Here is a 16,830-nt window from a genome sequence, read left to right as displayed (position 1 = left end):
TAGTTATCTATTTTATATATAGTAGTGTGTATATGTCAATCCCAATCTTCCAATTTATCCCCCCACCTTACCCCTGGTAACTGAAAGTTTGAAAAACCAGTCTTGAATTCAGTGTTCCCACACACGATGTCCTGCAAAATCAGACTGACCCTTAATTTCCTTTTGGTTTCCCTGAAGAAATGAAAAGTGATCTCTGGATAGTGAAAATCACACGTTCTTTCTATTTTATTCTTTATAACTTTTCTTTAGTTTCAATTTTTCTACAATGAGCATGTGTTACTTTTGCAATTACAAAAAAAAATTTTTAGTTCTTAATTTGAAGGGAAGAAAACAAGTCAGAGCAATAAAATTTAAATCTGTCTGCATTATCCTATCAAGATACACACAAAAGTATCAATGACCCTCAATTAGGGTGAGATCTTTGCAAGATAACTGTCTGAAATCGATTATGTGAATATTAACTACATGATTAAAATGTTAATTCTTGGGCTTCCTGGGTGGCACAGTGGTTAAGAATCCTCCTGCAGGGGACACGGGTTCGAGCCCTGGTCCGGGAAGATCCCACATGCCGTGGAGCAACTAAGCCCATGTGCTACAACTGAGCCTGTGCTCTAGAGCCTGTGAACCACAGCTACTGAAGCTCGTGCGCCTAGAGCCCGTGCTCCACAACAAGAGAAGCCACCACAATGAGAAGCCCGCAAACCGCAATAAGGAGCAGCCCCCGCTCGCTGCAACTAGAGAAAGCCCGCACGCAGCAACGAAGACCCAACGTAGCCAAAAAAAAAAAAAAAAGTTAATTCTTTAAATAAGTCATTAATCTTTAAAATTTTTATGAATGCAGAATGAAAGTTTATCTAGGTTTCAATTTTAAGAGAGTGAACTGGTGAACTGAAAGACCATCAAAAAACCTTTGTCTAAGCCTCTCTTCTGCTGGCCCTTGCCTGCTTCAGTCTCCTGGTCTGTAAGTGGGAGAGTACCTGTACCATACATGGTTATGGTGAGGATTGGCTATGAAAATATATAAGAAGGGGGCTCCTCTACATCATATGTCATCAGAGAAACATAAATTAAAACAACCTATTACAACGGCCAAGATACAAAAACTGATAACACTAAATGCTGGTGAGGATGTGGAGCAACAGGAACTCTCATTCACTGCTGGTGGGAATACAAAATGGTACAGCCACTCTGGAAGACAGTTTGACTGTTCGTTACAAAACTAAACATCCTCTTACCATACAACTCAGCAATCATGCTCCTTGGTATTTATCCAGGGGAGCTGGAAACTTATGACCACATAAAAACCTGCACACAAATGTTTATAGTGGCTTTATTCATAATTGCCAAAACCTGGTAGCAACCAAGATGTCCTTCAGTAGGTGACTCGATAAACTGTGGTATATCCAGACAATGGAATATTATTCAGCACTCAAAAGAAATGAGCTATTAAGTCATGAAAAGACACGGAGGAAACCTAAATGCATATTACTAAATGAAAAAACCCAGTCTGAAAAAAGCCCAGGTTTTGCTGGGAACATAAAATTGCTCTAAAAAATAAATTCTATTAAAACCCAAAAAAGCTCATAGCCATATAGTGCCTGCCATATACACAGCAGTGCTCAATAAACTGCAACTATTGTTATTAAAACAGGTACATTAGAAATATCCTAAATGCTTCCACAAGAAATGAAGAAATATTACTACTGTAATTATAATACTTACTAAGTCAGTTTCAACATTTATCCTGATAAGATAAAAAGCATCCTTCTCAAACAGGTAATCCTTAAGAATCCATGACATAACTTGGATGAATGATTCTAAATCTAATATATTATTTTTCAAAGTTATCAAGTAAAATGTAAAATGACTAAGGATTCAGTCACAGCCAGTTACTTAATAAGTGCAAGTTTTACAGGCTTTTATGGTCATTATTTAAGAAAAAAGTTCAACTAAAGGAAAAAAAGACATGCATCTCAACAAAGAAATGGCAATACCAAAAATAAATATAATCATTGAATTATGTTGGAAATGATATGGTTTGAGCAAGAGGTAGAATTCCTACCTATAAAGCAATCATTTCTCAGAAGAAAAACAAAGTCTACAGTTTCCTTTTTTTGTTTACCTGGATGAGTCATGGTGACTGGCTCCTCTTTGGATTTATTATTGTAGATGACTACAGCAACTGCATTGTGGAAAGCAGCCCGTGATATTTTCTCTTTAAAGGTGCAATTTCCCCTCTGCAGCAAGGCAATCCACTGTTTGATGTTAGGAGGGACAAAGAACCGTGTTTGAGGATCACAGCCCAGATGATCAGCAACTAAACAGATGAGAAAAGAAAAAGAAAACAGACATTAATTTTTTCCTCAAGTAAATAAAATCAATCAAGTCTTCATCAAAGTGCTCAACTATTCTCTGGATACCATACAGCTCTACAGCACTTCAAGCAGCTCACTGCCAGCAGAGCTATAAATACATCCACAAAGGACAATGCAATGAATCTGAATCTATATCTGCACAGGGAGAGAGATGCTTCATTAAAATGTTACCTGTAATGCAAATTAAAACCGTGAAAAATTCTGTTTAACTTTATAGATTGACAAAAATATAAAAGACTGATAATATCCAACGTAGGCTGGTGAAGAGAGGAGGGAAAAAACGCAAATACAGAGAACCCCCCAGAAACCCAAGTGACTGAGCTACCCTGACTTTTGCTCATTCATCTGCAGTTACTCATCTCTTGATCCCCATCTCCCACTATCACCACAAGGAGACTGATTTTGCTTGGGGTAAATGAGGAAGCCAAACTAAACTTTGGTTCAGTTACCCAGCAGTCTTGTTGAAATTCAAGCATGCTTGAACCAATTTCTCAGTAAGTGTCAAAGGAAATTAGAAAAGTTCAGGCCTGTATTTGAAAGTTTAAATTAGCTAAAATAACATGAAACTAGAATTAAGATGTTATTCCTCTAATTTATATTTACTGGTAAATATTACCCTACAGTTTCACATTAGCATACATATATTAACTTACTATATCCACTTGTCTAACAAGATACATAGAGACACCAAAACTATCCCTTGGGACAATAAATTACATGGTCATTGTCCTAGATTTGGAGGGACAGTTTTTTCAAGTACATTTAAATTTGTACTTGAAGCTCATCAATTTCTGATCCTGCAAATACGGTAATCATAGCTCAGGCACTCTTCGCAAATCTTAAAAAGCTGTCCCGGTTGCTCTTTCCACTCCTCATCCTCGCATTTATAACAGGTTAAAATGAAAAGGGAAGGGCAGTTCAGAAGGAGGAAAAAAGTCACAAATGTTATTTTGAAGACTGCAGGTATGTATGCAGTGCCAGAGGACAATGGGCCCAAGCCCTTCCTGGAGCCGGTCACCAGTACTTCGAGGGCTGAGAGGGAGGGAGGGAGAGGAACACAGCACAAAAAGGTAACACTAGAAGCAAATAAATAATGAAAATATTAAATAAATATTAATCAATAATAAAGTGTATAAAAAGACAACACCAGTGGGGAAATGTTTGCTTTCTACACCCCAGAAGCACATTGCTTAGCAAAAGAAATTCTCTTATTATCATGGTGATGGATGGCAATGAGAGCATATTTGCTACCAGGGGTCTCCTAATACACAGTAAGTGGGAGATAAATGATTTCACAATTCGCCATGGTTGATATTGTCGACGACTATGACTCATCCTTTTCCTTAAACAGTTTCTGCACTCTGAAACTTTAGTCCTTTCTCAGTCAAATTAAACAGACAGAAAAAAGCTTATGTCATGATTTTAGTAGTCAACTATTGAAAGACACAGTCAAGGCATCATGAAACTTTGAAATCCTGAAACAGACTTTACTTTCAGTAATATCTGTTTCACAGATAATTATGCTGTTTAAAAATATAAGCGTTTAGCCAATGTGTTATGATAACCTCACTGTCTTGGGAAAATTTTCAAGAATATCTGAAGAGATCTGTATGCTTGTCTTCTGTGAAACATTCACTATTTTTCCTGTGACTTATCCTGTCCTCCCTATGATTTCTTACTCATTCACAGTGCAGTAAAGAGAAAACAACACAGTTATGGAAGCAGCAAGACCTGGGGTCCAAATTCTAGATCAACGATTTCTTAGTCGAGCACTGTCACAGGTTCAATTTTCTGATCTTCTATTTCTACTAATTTATAAAGACTGTATGTGTCAATCCCAATCTTCCAATTTGGGACTGACACATACACACTACTGTATATAAGACAGATAACTAATAAGGACCTACTGTACAGCACAAAAAACTCTACTCAATACTCTGTAATGGCCTATATGGGAAAAGAATCTAAAAAAGAGTGGATACATGTATTTCTATTACAGATTCACTTTGCTGTACACCTGAAACTAACACAACACTGTCAATCAATTATACTCCAATTAAAAAAAAAAAGACTGAAATACAATTCTTACCTTACCAGAGTTACGTATGTGAAAAAGTCTATAATAATTCTTCTACCCTTGAGTGCTGAAAAAATTAACTTCCCTTCCCTTAGTTTTCTGGGTGCCATCCTATCTTGTCCTAGTGATCCAGCTTGGTGCCATGGGGATGTTCTACACAAATGTGTGTGAAGTCTACCCACAGCCCGGCAGCACACCTCCACTCCATACCCTTTGCTCCTAATAACTACCACTCTGTTTCATTCTTTCTCCCTGATGCTCTGACAGTATCATTGTCAACTTAGAAGAACAGCAGTTCACTAATTGTCACAATGTCTAACACTGAAAAGACACCGAGGGGAGCAACAACAGAGCAAAATCAAATACACTGAAGGAAAACTTTAAAATTCTCTTAAGGAATGCCCACCCACTAAGAACAGATTCTATGAACAACTGCATTATCAAAACAAATGCCAACAACAGACTGTATGAGCAAAAGAATGTTCCTGCTCCCCCAAATTTATCCAAATCATCATTCACAAAAGGTCTTTGAAAACATTTGTATCAGTAAGAATATAATATGCAATAATAAGAAATTCCAGTTCTTGTTCAAGGAAGTAGTTATTCAGAAAAAGAAAATAAGGGGTTTTCATAATCAGTACCATGGTACGTTTATTTTATCTATCTATTCTTTTCTGTAATCAAAAAATAACTTGAACAATGAAAATAATGTCAACAGCTCTAAAACAAATTCCCAAGAGGACTGATGACTGATTGTGATTAAGTAGCACTACTGCAAAATTTAATACCAGTTGTTTATACTTGAAGCAATTTATTAAGTGAAGACATGGTAGTATGGCATAAAAGATCTATGAACCAGTAAATTTTTTTCATTAAAAGTCATAATGAAAATATGAAATTATAGGTGATATAAAATATTAAAGTATTTTACAATTTTATTTGTCAATTATACCTCAGTAAATCTGGAAAAAAATTTTACATCACTGAAAAACTTCAGTTTTTTTCTGTATGGCCTTTCCTGTTGAGTCCAGAAATAGTTACGAGACTTTTATTTATTCCTTGACAAGAACCAAACAATTCTGGACAGGAACAGTTATGGAATCCTCACCTCAACGAATACTAACTTAAATGCTCAGCATCGTACTAAATACCAAAGAGAAATACAATAGAACCAAACATCTTGGTCTTAAGTGTTAAAGAACCACTAAATGTATTGAGGAGGCATGCCTGTCACAGAAATTAAATATCAGCTAGGTAGTTTAAAGTGCCAACACAGAGAGTGCTTAGAAATTTAGGAAAGGAAAAGAGCAACATAATGGTTCAAGGTTTAGTGGAAGTTGGAGGCTAAAACACTTGAAAACTGCTCAAGCAGAAAGGAGGCGGGTGTACAAGTGACTAGCACAAGAACACAGAACAAAGATTAAGAGCCTCTCTCAAACTCTTGTGAAAATCAAATAAGATGATATATTGAAAGGCTGATATTAAATATATGAATATTTAAAGGGCTCTCTGAGTGGATAATAAATAAATAAAATCTCTCTTCCCTACCCCAGAGCAGCCGGAAGTTCTCCACTTTGATTAATTTCACTTAATAATTTCACACCATTTCTTAAAAATGCAAACACTCCATCTGCTAAGTAGTGATGTCCACATTGTTGTGTGGGTGATGTTTCCTTCTGCGCCCTGAGAACTTGCAAGAGCCTTGTGGGGCTAGGGCACTGATGCATGGTTGCTGGATTCCTTAGGCACGCAGCACAGGTACCCCAATGTGACTCTTGCTCTCAGAGGCTGCGTGTCTTGTTTCCTCCACCTTAAATGCCAGTCCCACCACTCCTTTGCTGACCACCTCCTAAGCCTCAGGATTGTGCTAAAATATCTTCTCTGGAACGCCTTCCCAGTCTCCTAAGGCTGAGTTGGGTGTTTTATTCATGTTTCCATGGTACCCCGAGATTCCATTTATTTTAGCATTTATCACACTTTATTAGTAACTGGCTGTTTATTCTAAGTCTCTCCTAAAGCATGAGATCTAGCATCTCTGCCAGTATCTCTGGCATACAGCAGACACTTAACTTACCTGATGACGGGAGCAAGAGAAGAATGACAGAGGGAGATTAAGCAAGACCTGATATAAAGAAAAAGCTGTGCGAAAGACCTCTCTGTTTCATGTGGTAATGTTCTGACAGGGGTAATGTTCTATCAGTTGTTTCCTACAAAAGAAGTAAAAATAAAAATGAGCCTAACTAGTTACCCTAAATTTAGATGTTTCCATTATCAGTATGTTCTGATTATTTGCTTTTCTGTTTTCACATTAATTATAATCTCTTTAATCTTTAGATTTCTTACTTCTACCTTGTCTTTATTTTCCGTTTGTTAAATTTTAATTTTATGATTCAAAGGAAAAAATACAATTCTTTATTTTTGTTCCCAACTTTTTTTTTAATTGAAGTATAACTGATTTACAATATTGTACTAGTTTCAGGTGTACAGCAAAGTGATTCAGTTTTATATATGTGTGTGTGTGTGTACGTGTATGTATGTGTGTATATGTATACATATATATATATATCCTTTTTCAGATTGTTTTCCATTATAGGTTATTAAATGATGCTGAATATAGTTCCCTGTGCTATACAGTAGGTCCCTGTTGTTTATTTTATATATAGTAGTGTGTATCTGTTAATCCCAAATTTCTCCCTCCTGCCCTTTCCCCTTTGGTAACCACAAGTTTGTTTTTCACCCAATTTTCTTAATTTTATACATTCAGCTACTGGACTTAAGTATCTAGCTTTCATCCCTTCACACTTCCATGGATAAATTTACTTTCTTACTATTTCTACACTTTCACTGAAATCTAACATCTTATTTCTTTTTATTACTTATCTTTATCAGTTGTTTAGTCTAGTTGAAAATGTTTACTCTTCCTTTTGTTTTAACTTTCTGCTAACTTATTTGCAAGTTTCAATTTTTTCTCTTAACCTTGTATATACTTTTTAAAATCCCCCTACCCCATACTTCTGTTATATTTTTTTTCTGTTAGGATCTGTTATCATAATGGCCTGCAAAAGTGATCTGGACCCTAGCCCTTCTTGATTTCTCAGGAACCTTGTATTAATGATCATTCCCTCTTTTTCTTTTTCCTCTCATTTAAACCTGCTTGTCTCTTCCATCTTAAAAATAAAGGAGAAGAAGGAAAGATATCTCAAAAGACTCCATTTTACTGCCACTGTTCTCAAGAGCTGCCTGTACCTGTGATTCTCATCTCCTCAGTATCCACCCCATTCCTCATCACATTTTAATCTCTGCATCCAGCCACTCCACTAAAAGTGCTCTAATTAAAAGGCACCAATAACCTCGGTGTTGCTAAATCCCAGGACATGCCTAATCCTCTTCCAAACTGACCTCGCAGTAACATCTGTCCCAGCTGAGCACTCTTCTCTCTTGGCTTTCAGGGCTCTCATCTTCCTGGCTTTCCTCTTCCTCCTCTTCCTTCACAGCCCTCCTTCCTAGTCTTCTTGACTGACTCCATTCCCTCCACATGAACACTCAAACCACTTGGACATAGGTCTAAGACTCTCCAGAGCTAGAATTCTCTCTACGTTGATGGCAGACTTTTTTTTACTGGAATAACGATGCTCACTAACATTTCATGCCAATCAGCCCTTTTCTGAGAAACTATTTTTCAAATTTTACTTCTATAAATCCATAGTTTCCAATATATACAACTAAATCAGAATGCTAAGAATCAGGAGAGGAATACAGATAATTAAATGCAGGGAAGAGATGGTCTTGCTTTGATGAGCTAACAGACATTCTTGAATGTCTTTACTGGTTCACACAGAAGGAGGCATAGGAGAGCACCTGTAGGCAGGTGTATGGACAGTCACTTTCTAATTTATTTGTTTCCTGGCAGCTTTGTCCCACTTCCAGGCAAGGCCATGGGATCACCTTGAGGTTTCAAATGGATTCTATCAGTTGCCAAAAAAACCCACCCCAAACCAAAACCAGAAACAGAAACCTAATTTAATTTGGGCATCACCTCTACACAGTCATGCTTTAAGTGACACCTACTTGAGAGCAAGCTTTAGGGGGGAGGGAGGTAGACAGACGATCTAAGATGAGGCACACAGAAGTTAAATTACATATGAAGGAGAGGCCTTTTCTCTGTTTTCCACAGGCTGTGAATAGGAAACATGTGACTCCAGTTGTTGCTCGCAGTCATTTTGTGATAAAGAGGGGAACAATCTTAGGATAAAGTTAAAGCTATGATGACAAAGGGACACTGAAAGGGACAAGATCCTTGGTAACACTGCTGAGTGCTGAATCTCTGAACCCTGAAAGCTGCCCTACCTTGGAGTTTCCAGTTCTGACACAGGATTAATGTCCTCCTTATCTGTAATCAATCTAAGCAGGAATTTGTTACTTGGAGCACTCACACTTCTCATGTGAGTCAAGTGGCAAAGGTCAAGACTGGGGCTTTATCCCTGCTGAGGGGCTCTCTTAATCCATCAGGATCCTTGGCAACTCAAACCCACCAAGAAGATCAAATCATAAGAAGAAAGCTTCTTGGAAAAGTCCTTTGACACAGGGAGGCAGCTGTGATGCCAATTCTTTGCCTCCCTCCTTCGAGGGGAGTGGTAGCTATTCAGGAGTGGAGAGCTTCACTTGAAGACAAACATTTTTTTTTTAATATCTTTATTGGAGTGTAATTGCTTTACAATGGTGTGTTAGTTTCTGCTTTATAACAAAGTGAATCAGTTATACATATACATATGTTCCCATATCTCTTCCCTCTTGTGTCTCCCTCCCTCCCACCCTCCCTATCCCACCCCTCCAGGCGGTCACAAAGCACCGAGCTGATCTCCCTGTGCTATGCGGCTGCTTCCCACTAGCTATCTACCTTACATTTGGTAGTATATGAAGACTAACATTTAAAGCAAGGGTTCTTGACAAGGATACATGGGTAGAATCCAGGAGGCCAGGGAAATCGTCTTTACTTTCACTAAACGCTAACTGACATTTAGCATTTTCTTCATCTGTAATTCTGTAACCAATAGCAACTACATTAATTTTTGTTATCTCAAAATACTGGTAATTAAAGTTATTAAACCCACACCAAGAGCTTGTTACTTGATATGTTAATAATCACATCTATTACTATGTCACAAATATTTTAAATACGTTGATACTGTGTTTCAGTATACTTGGTTTCCTTTAATCCTATTTACTTTTGTACTGATCACTATCCTGAGAAGAAGTCCACAGTTTTCTTTTTCACTAGACTGCAAAAGGAGTCTCAACTGCCAGGTTTAGTTTGTTTAAGTTATATGACATATTTGTATCTGTTTCTATTACTTTACTTTGTTCTTATTATCCCTAAGCTTCTTTATACTACCCCCACCCCCACTTCTGAATGAATAAAAAAAATTTTCTTTATTACCCTCTTTATTACCCTCTTTTCTTATTACCCTCTTTTCATACTCAAGTTCTATTTTTTAGAAGTTACCCTTAAAAAATTAACATGCATACCTGATAAAAAGTTTACATTTAATCAATGCCTCTATCTTCTTCCTTAATAACACAAGGCTCTTAAAAGGGCTGCCATAACAAAGTACTATAAACTTCGTGGTTTAAACAACAGAAACTTATTCTCTCACAGTTCTGAAGGCCAGAAGTCTTAAATCAAGGTTGTTGGCAGGGCCATCTTCCCTCTGAAGGTCCTAGTGGAGAATCCTTGCTTGCCTCTTTTGGCTTCTGGAGCTCCAGGTGACCTTGGCTTGTGGCTGCATCACTCCAACCTCTGCTTCTGTCTTCACATGGCCTTCTCCTCTGTGTCTGTCTCTTCACTTCTGTCTCTTATAAAGACACTCATCATTGGATTTAGGACACACCTATGCAATCAAGGATGATCTCATCTAAAGATCTTTAATTTAATTACATCTGCAAAGACCTTTTTTCCAAATAACGTTTCCACATTCACAGGTTCCAAGGATTAGGACGTGAATGTACTCCGGGGAGACGACCATTCACCCCCGCTTCAGAATGAGACTCCAACCACCACCTTTCATCGTATGTGTAACTGCCCACTATGCAGTTCCACCTTACTTTAATTATCCCCTCAATGTTTCATACAGTCAATGTTTGTTAAACTTTACCTACAGATGCTTGTCAGTCCTTACATTAGTCAGGGTTCTCCAGAGAAACAGACCAGTAAGATATTTCTGTGTGTATAAAGAGATTTATTTTGTAAGGAACTGGCTCATGCAATTACAGAGGCTGACAAGTCCCAAGATCTGCAGGGTAAGTCAGCAAGCTGGAGAATTGATGGTGGAGTTCCAGTCCGAAGGCTGGCAGGCACGAGACCCAGGGCGCGATGATGTTTCAGTTTAACTCCGAAGGCAGGAAAAAGCCAATGTCCAGTTTGAAGGCAGTCAGGCAAGACGAATTCTCTCTTATTTGGAGGATAATCAGCCCTTCTGTTTCATCCAGGCCTTCAAGTGACTGGATGAGGTCCACCCACAACAGGGAGGGCAACCTGCTTTAATCTGCTTTATTCAATCTATCAATTTATGTGTTAATGTCATCGAAAAATACCCTCACAGAAACACCCAGAATGATGTTTGACCAAATACCTGGGAACCCTGTGGCCCCGTGAAGGTGACACATAAAATTAACCATCACAGTACTCCTCACATCTCAATTTTCCCTTCTGTGTTTCCTCCTTCTCACTTATTCTACATCTTTTAGAACTTCTTTCAATGAAGATCTTTAAGGGTAAACTTGCTTTTTCAGGTAAACTTGTCTTTACACATCTGAAAACTTCTTTCACTTTCCCTCATTCTTGAATGATAAATTAGGGTAAAAAGTCTAGATTGTTATTGTTCTGTTAGCACACTAAAGATAATATTCCATTGTCTTCTGCTTCTCATGTTGAGAAGAGGCTGAACAAAACATTTTAATTATCTAGGCTCTCAAATGTTACCTACTTTTTACTTTTGCATCTAATATTTTTAAGAAGTAAAATAAATATGATCTATTAATCACCAATTTTAACCTCTTCGGATATATTCTGAAGAAACAAACTTTTCACTGCCTTTTCATATAGAATTTTAAAGGAAAAGGAAACAATATAATATCTTCTGTACACCTAGAGTGCTGGATATATCAATCAACATTGCAAGAAGGGTCATACGTAGCTGAACTGTCAGCAAGTTTAATTGCCAATAGCTATCCATTATCGTTTGTCTTCTATACTTAGTTACTGTAGATCTCAAATGGATTTTGATTATTTTTTACATCCTTAGAACTTATATATATCTGTTGGATGTTCTCCATGACATAATAAAAAGCATCTTAACAGTAATTTTAAATGATGGCTAACTCAAATCACTTAACTTGAAAAGTCATGTTCAGAAATAATTTCTATTAAAACTGATGTAACAAATACTTCATGCATAAGAGATGCTATAAATCAAAATAACTAAAAATCACTGCTAGGTCGTTGTACAATCATGGTATCATAGTACACATACACAAGTGCTAATTATTTTATCCACAGCACTCCCCATTCCACAAAAGCATCATAACACTGAATACAACTATTTCTGAGGCTCTCTTTTCTGCTGGCTCCTATCCATCATGTATTCCTCCCACCACAAGGATGGTTCAACATCCACAAATCAATGTGATACACCACATTAACAAAAAGAAGGATAAAAGTCATATGATCATCGCCATAGATGCAGAAAAAGCATATGATAAAATTCAGCATCCATTTATGATAAAAACTCTCAACAAAGTAAAATGGGTAGAGAGGGAATGTACCTCAACATAATGATAAGCCCACAGCTAACATCATACTCAACAGTGAAAACCTAAAAGCTTTTCCTCTAAGATCAGGAAAAAGACAAGGATACCCACTCTTGCCACTTTTATGCAACGCAGTACTCGAAGTCCTAGCCAGTGCAATTAGACAAGAAAAAGAAATAAAAAGCATCCAAATCTGAAAAGAAGAAGTAAGACTGTCTCTATTTGTAGATGACATGATATTGTATATAGAAAACTCCAAAGACTCCACCAAAAAACTGTTAGAACTAATAAACAAATTCCATAAAGTTGCAGGATACAAGATCAATATATGTAAATCAGCTGTGTTTCTATATACTGATAACAGACTATCAGAAAGATAAATTAAGAAAACAATCGCATTTACAATCACATCAAAAAGAATGAAATAGGGTCTTCCCCCGTGGTGCAGTGGTTAAGAGTCCACTGGCCAATGCAGGGGACATGGGTTCGAGCCCTGATCCAGGAAGATCCCACGTGCCGCAGAGCAACTAAGCCCATGCACCACAACTACTGAGCCTGTGCTCTAGAGCATGCAAGTCACAAATACTGAAGCCCGCATGCCACAACTACTGAAGCCTGTGAGCCTAGAGCCTGTGCTCTGCAACAAGAGAAGCCACGGCAGTGAGAAGCCCTCGCACTGCAATGCCCCTGCTCGCTGCAACTAAAGAAAGCCTGCGTGCAGCAACGAAGACCCAACGCAGTCAATAAAAAATAAATAAATAAATACATCAAATCTAAAAAGAATGAAATACCTAGGAATAAACTTAACCAAGGAGGTGAAAGACCCGTACAATGAAAACTATAAGACACTGACAAAAGAAACTGAAAAAGACACAAATAAATGGAAAAATAATCTGTGCTCACAGACTGGAAGAATTAATATTGTTAAAATGTCCATTCTACCCAAAGCAATCTACAGATTCAGTGTAACCCCTACAAAAAGTCCAATGACATTTTTCACAGAAACTGAATAAACAATCCTACAATTTGTATGGAAGCACAAAATACCCCAAATAGCCAAAGCAATCTTGAGAAAGAAGAACAAAGCTAGAGGCATCATGCTTCCAGATTTCAAACTATATTACAGGACTACAGTAATCAAAATAGTATGATATTGGCATAAAAACAGACACACAGATCAATGGAACAGAATAGTCTCCAGAAACAAACCCACACATATATGGTCAATCAATTTCCTACAAAGGGGCCAAGAACATGCAATAGGGAAAGGACAGTCTCTTCAATAAACAGTGATGGGAAAACTGGACAGCCACGTGCAAAAGAATGAAACTGGACCACTATCTTACACCATACACAAAAACAATGGTCCTTGTTTCATGCAAATTTCTATTGACACAGTTCCCCACTATTTCTTACATTTCACAGGTGCTAGCTAAGTGTGTGATATTGCTGTTATCCCTTGAATTAATGATGTTAGTTAAAAGAGATGACTCATTCTCATGAAAAAAAAAAATTACGGGCTAGGAACAATGTCACTCACACTAACAGGAGAAGTATTTGTCCAGAGGCTAACTAACCACTGACTGAAGGAAGGACTTTAAGTGAAACTGCTGAGGAAGGAGGTAAGAGAACATGAAAAAAAATCATGAAATCAGTCCCTATTGAGGACAATTAGAAAAAAAATAACACGGTGAGAGACTATTCATGTAAGAAAACAAATGAGAACAGGAAGTTTAAAGTTTTCATAATCTGAGATGTTTGTAAACCAATAAATGTAAGTAATGAGAAAAATATTTAAAGTTTATCCTAAATATACAAAATAACCAATGAGATTTGTTGAAGTGGGTCTCAAGATTGGCCGATAATAATAGAAAAGAATACTTTACCTAAGAACCTACTATTCGGAGGAAAAAAGGAAAAGCAGTTATTTTACATCAAGACAATGTTCATCCTTCAAGAAAATTTAAGTGAAAAGAAGAATTCAGAATATGTCTGAGAGATAGAAATGAGACTTTGACGGGGGCAATATACCGAGGTCAACTGGCCAAATGGAGTAAATACAAAAGTTCTTTACAGATCACAAAACTGGCAGACAAGATAGAGTACTGATAGGGGTTCCAGTCATCTACAAAACTGCAGACATCTCATTTAGCTAAAAGCAGGATGTCTAACAAGTTCCTGATCTGCTTTACTGTTCATTTTGTCTCCCAAAGGATAATTGCTAGGGGTAACCAGAGGAAAATGCTACCCAGAACATAACATATACCCAGACTGTGAAGTGACTAGTAACTTGGAAGAAAGCAACCTATCATTTTACAGTACGCAAAACCCAGGGCAAAAAAGCTGGGTAATTACAAATCATCCTGATGAGAAAGGAAATGAAGAAGCCAGCAAGAATGCACAAGATAAATTCAACTTTAAGGAAGACTCGTACAAAGTAAAGGCCAATGCAGGATGACAATATAAACTTATAAAAATTCTCCCCAAAACTAAAAAGCCCAGAAAGAGTTGAAAGTTGCCGATAATGACAGGAACAAGCAAAGGGGCTTCTCTCAATCCCTTCCCAAAAGATTTAAGTTTTTTCTGAGCAAGAAGAATAGGAAAGAAATAGGTCCACCGCTCAGGGCCAACAAAACAATGGATGAAAACATTTCTCAAAAACTTTTTTGCTTGTTTCCCTGTAAAGGAGAACAACCTGAGAACTAAGACGACCAGAGCAAGGCTAAAGCACCCTGGAAATGGGTTGAGTTCATAAGAAAGCAAATATATTCTTAGGATAGGTCTCCCAGTTCAGTAAAACTGCTGTTCATAGCTTGTGCATTCATGCTGGTTTCTTCAAGTAATCTCTCATTCCATTAAAATAATTTATAATTACCCAGCTTTCTTTGCCCTGGTGTTTGCAAACTTAAAAATGTTATAGTTGCTTTCTTCCAAATTTCTAGTCACTTTGCTTTACATCATCAAATGCAAAGACTACTTCCCAGTCCTCAGCATGCCATCCTCCTCAGCAGTGTCAGAGGTAGCAAACCACTTAACTTTTAAGACAATATATATTTCTTTGGTCTCTTCCTTCTCCTTCTCAGTCTTCTTGGCTATCCAGTTGTCCCAGCACCCTCTGTTGAAAAGACTGTTCTTTTCCTCACTCAATTGTGTTGGCACCTTTGTCAAAAATCAATTGATCACAAATTAAGGGTTTATTTCTGGTTCTCAGTTCTATGCCATTGATCTATATGTCTATGCCAGTCCACAGTGACTTGTAAGTTTTGAAATCAGGAAATGTAGCCCTCTAATTTTGTTTTTCTTTTGCAAGATTGTTTTGACAATTCTACGTCCACATACATTTTGCTGGCCAATTTCTGCAAAAAGCCAGCTGGTATTTTCTTAGGGTTATTGAATCTGTAGGTCAGTTTGGGGGAGTGCTGTCACTATAACAGTATTAAGTCTTTAGATTCATGAACATGGGATGTCTTTCCATTTACTTAGGTCTTCTGGAATTTCTTGTGACAGTATTTTGTAGTTTTCAAGGCCAATGACATTTTAAATGATATTAAAAATATATTTTCTAATTGTTTGTTCTGGCATACAGAAGTACAATTGACTGTGTGTGTGTTTGTATTGATCTTGTATCTAGTGACCTTTCTAAATTTACTCAACTTTAAAAAAAATCACTCTGTAATAATAAATGAGAAACAAAGGTTTAATGACATTTAATTATGGATTAACACAGGCTGCCTTTCTCAATCCATGGCAGATGGTTGTGTATCTCATATGGTATCTAAGGTATCCTGAATGAAGAGTGATCCCACAAATGTAAAGCGGATGTCAGTGACTCCCTCACACATGTGTTTTTTCAGTTTATTGCAAAATAGCATATATACTCAGTTACATGGATTTATACATGATACCATCTACTTTTAACTAAATGTCCCTCATTAAATGGACAATGCCTTAAAAACATCCCTACAAAATAAAGCAAAAATAAATTGGAAGAGCTGACATTTCTACTCTTGTACAACCTCTTTTTAGTTACCATAAAAGGTTTTAAAAAACCCAACTAATCAGATTTGTAAAAGAAAGCCCCCAAATTAGAAATGATCATGAAACACTATTAGAAATACACTTATTACAGCTGTTATTAGCTATTAACCTAAGTGTTAGGCTTTAAGGTACTATGTCAAAGAAGACCAATAGTGTGGTTTAACATTTCTAAGTATAATACATATATTGGGGATAAATGTACACGCACAACCAAAAAAGTCTGTGCCCCAGTACTACAGGGAATGGGTTAGAGAGGGCACCAGTAGACACAGGGAAGCCAGTTAGGAGGCCACAGTCTAGGTAAGAGATTAGAGAAGGTTGCAATGGATGTGGAGAGAAGTAGATACATTTTAGAGATATTCAGGAATTTGGATCAACAGGACTTGGTAATTAATTAGATATGAGGGGGTTGGGGTCTAAAGATGATGTCCTAGTTTCTGGCATAACACACTGGGTAGAAGGTGGTGTTGACTGAAACAGCAAACGTTGGAGGAGAAACAGATTTTTGGAGGAAAGACGATGAACTGTTGTGGA

At 37.2% G+C, this 16,830-nt stretch overlaps 1 protein-coding gene across 2 annotated transcripts in view; it reads right to left on the bottom strand.

Annotated features, from left to right (window-relative positions):
• Nucleotides 1–16,830, bottom strand: part of RNF130 (ring finger protein 130) — a 108,012-nt gene that overhangs the window by 76,379 nt on the left and 14,803 nt on the right. For both annotated transcript variants that reach the window (XM_073802888.1, XM_019937443.3), the window contains exon 2: nt 2,123–2,317. In XM_073802888.1, the coding sequence (XP_073658989.1) occupies nt 2,123–2,317 (195 nt within the window). The remainder of the gene's footprint in view (nt 1–2,122; nt 2,318–16,830) is intronic.

This window comes from Tursiops truncatus, chromosome 3, assembly GCF_011762595.2.
Source record: "Tursiops truncatus isolate mTurTru1 chromosome 3, mTurTru1.mat.Y, whole genome shotgun sequence".
Taxonomy (NCBI): Eukaryota; Metazoa; Chordata; class Mammalia; order Artiodactyla; family Delphinidae; genus Tursiops; species Tursiops truncatus.
This window is presented reverse-complemented; position numbering and strand designations above follow the sequence as displayed.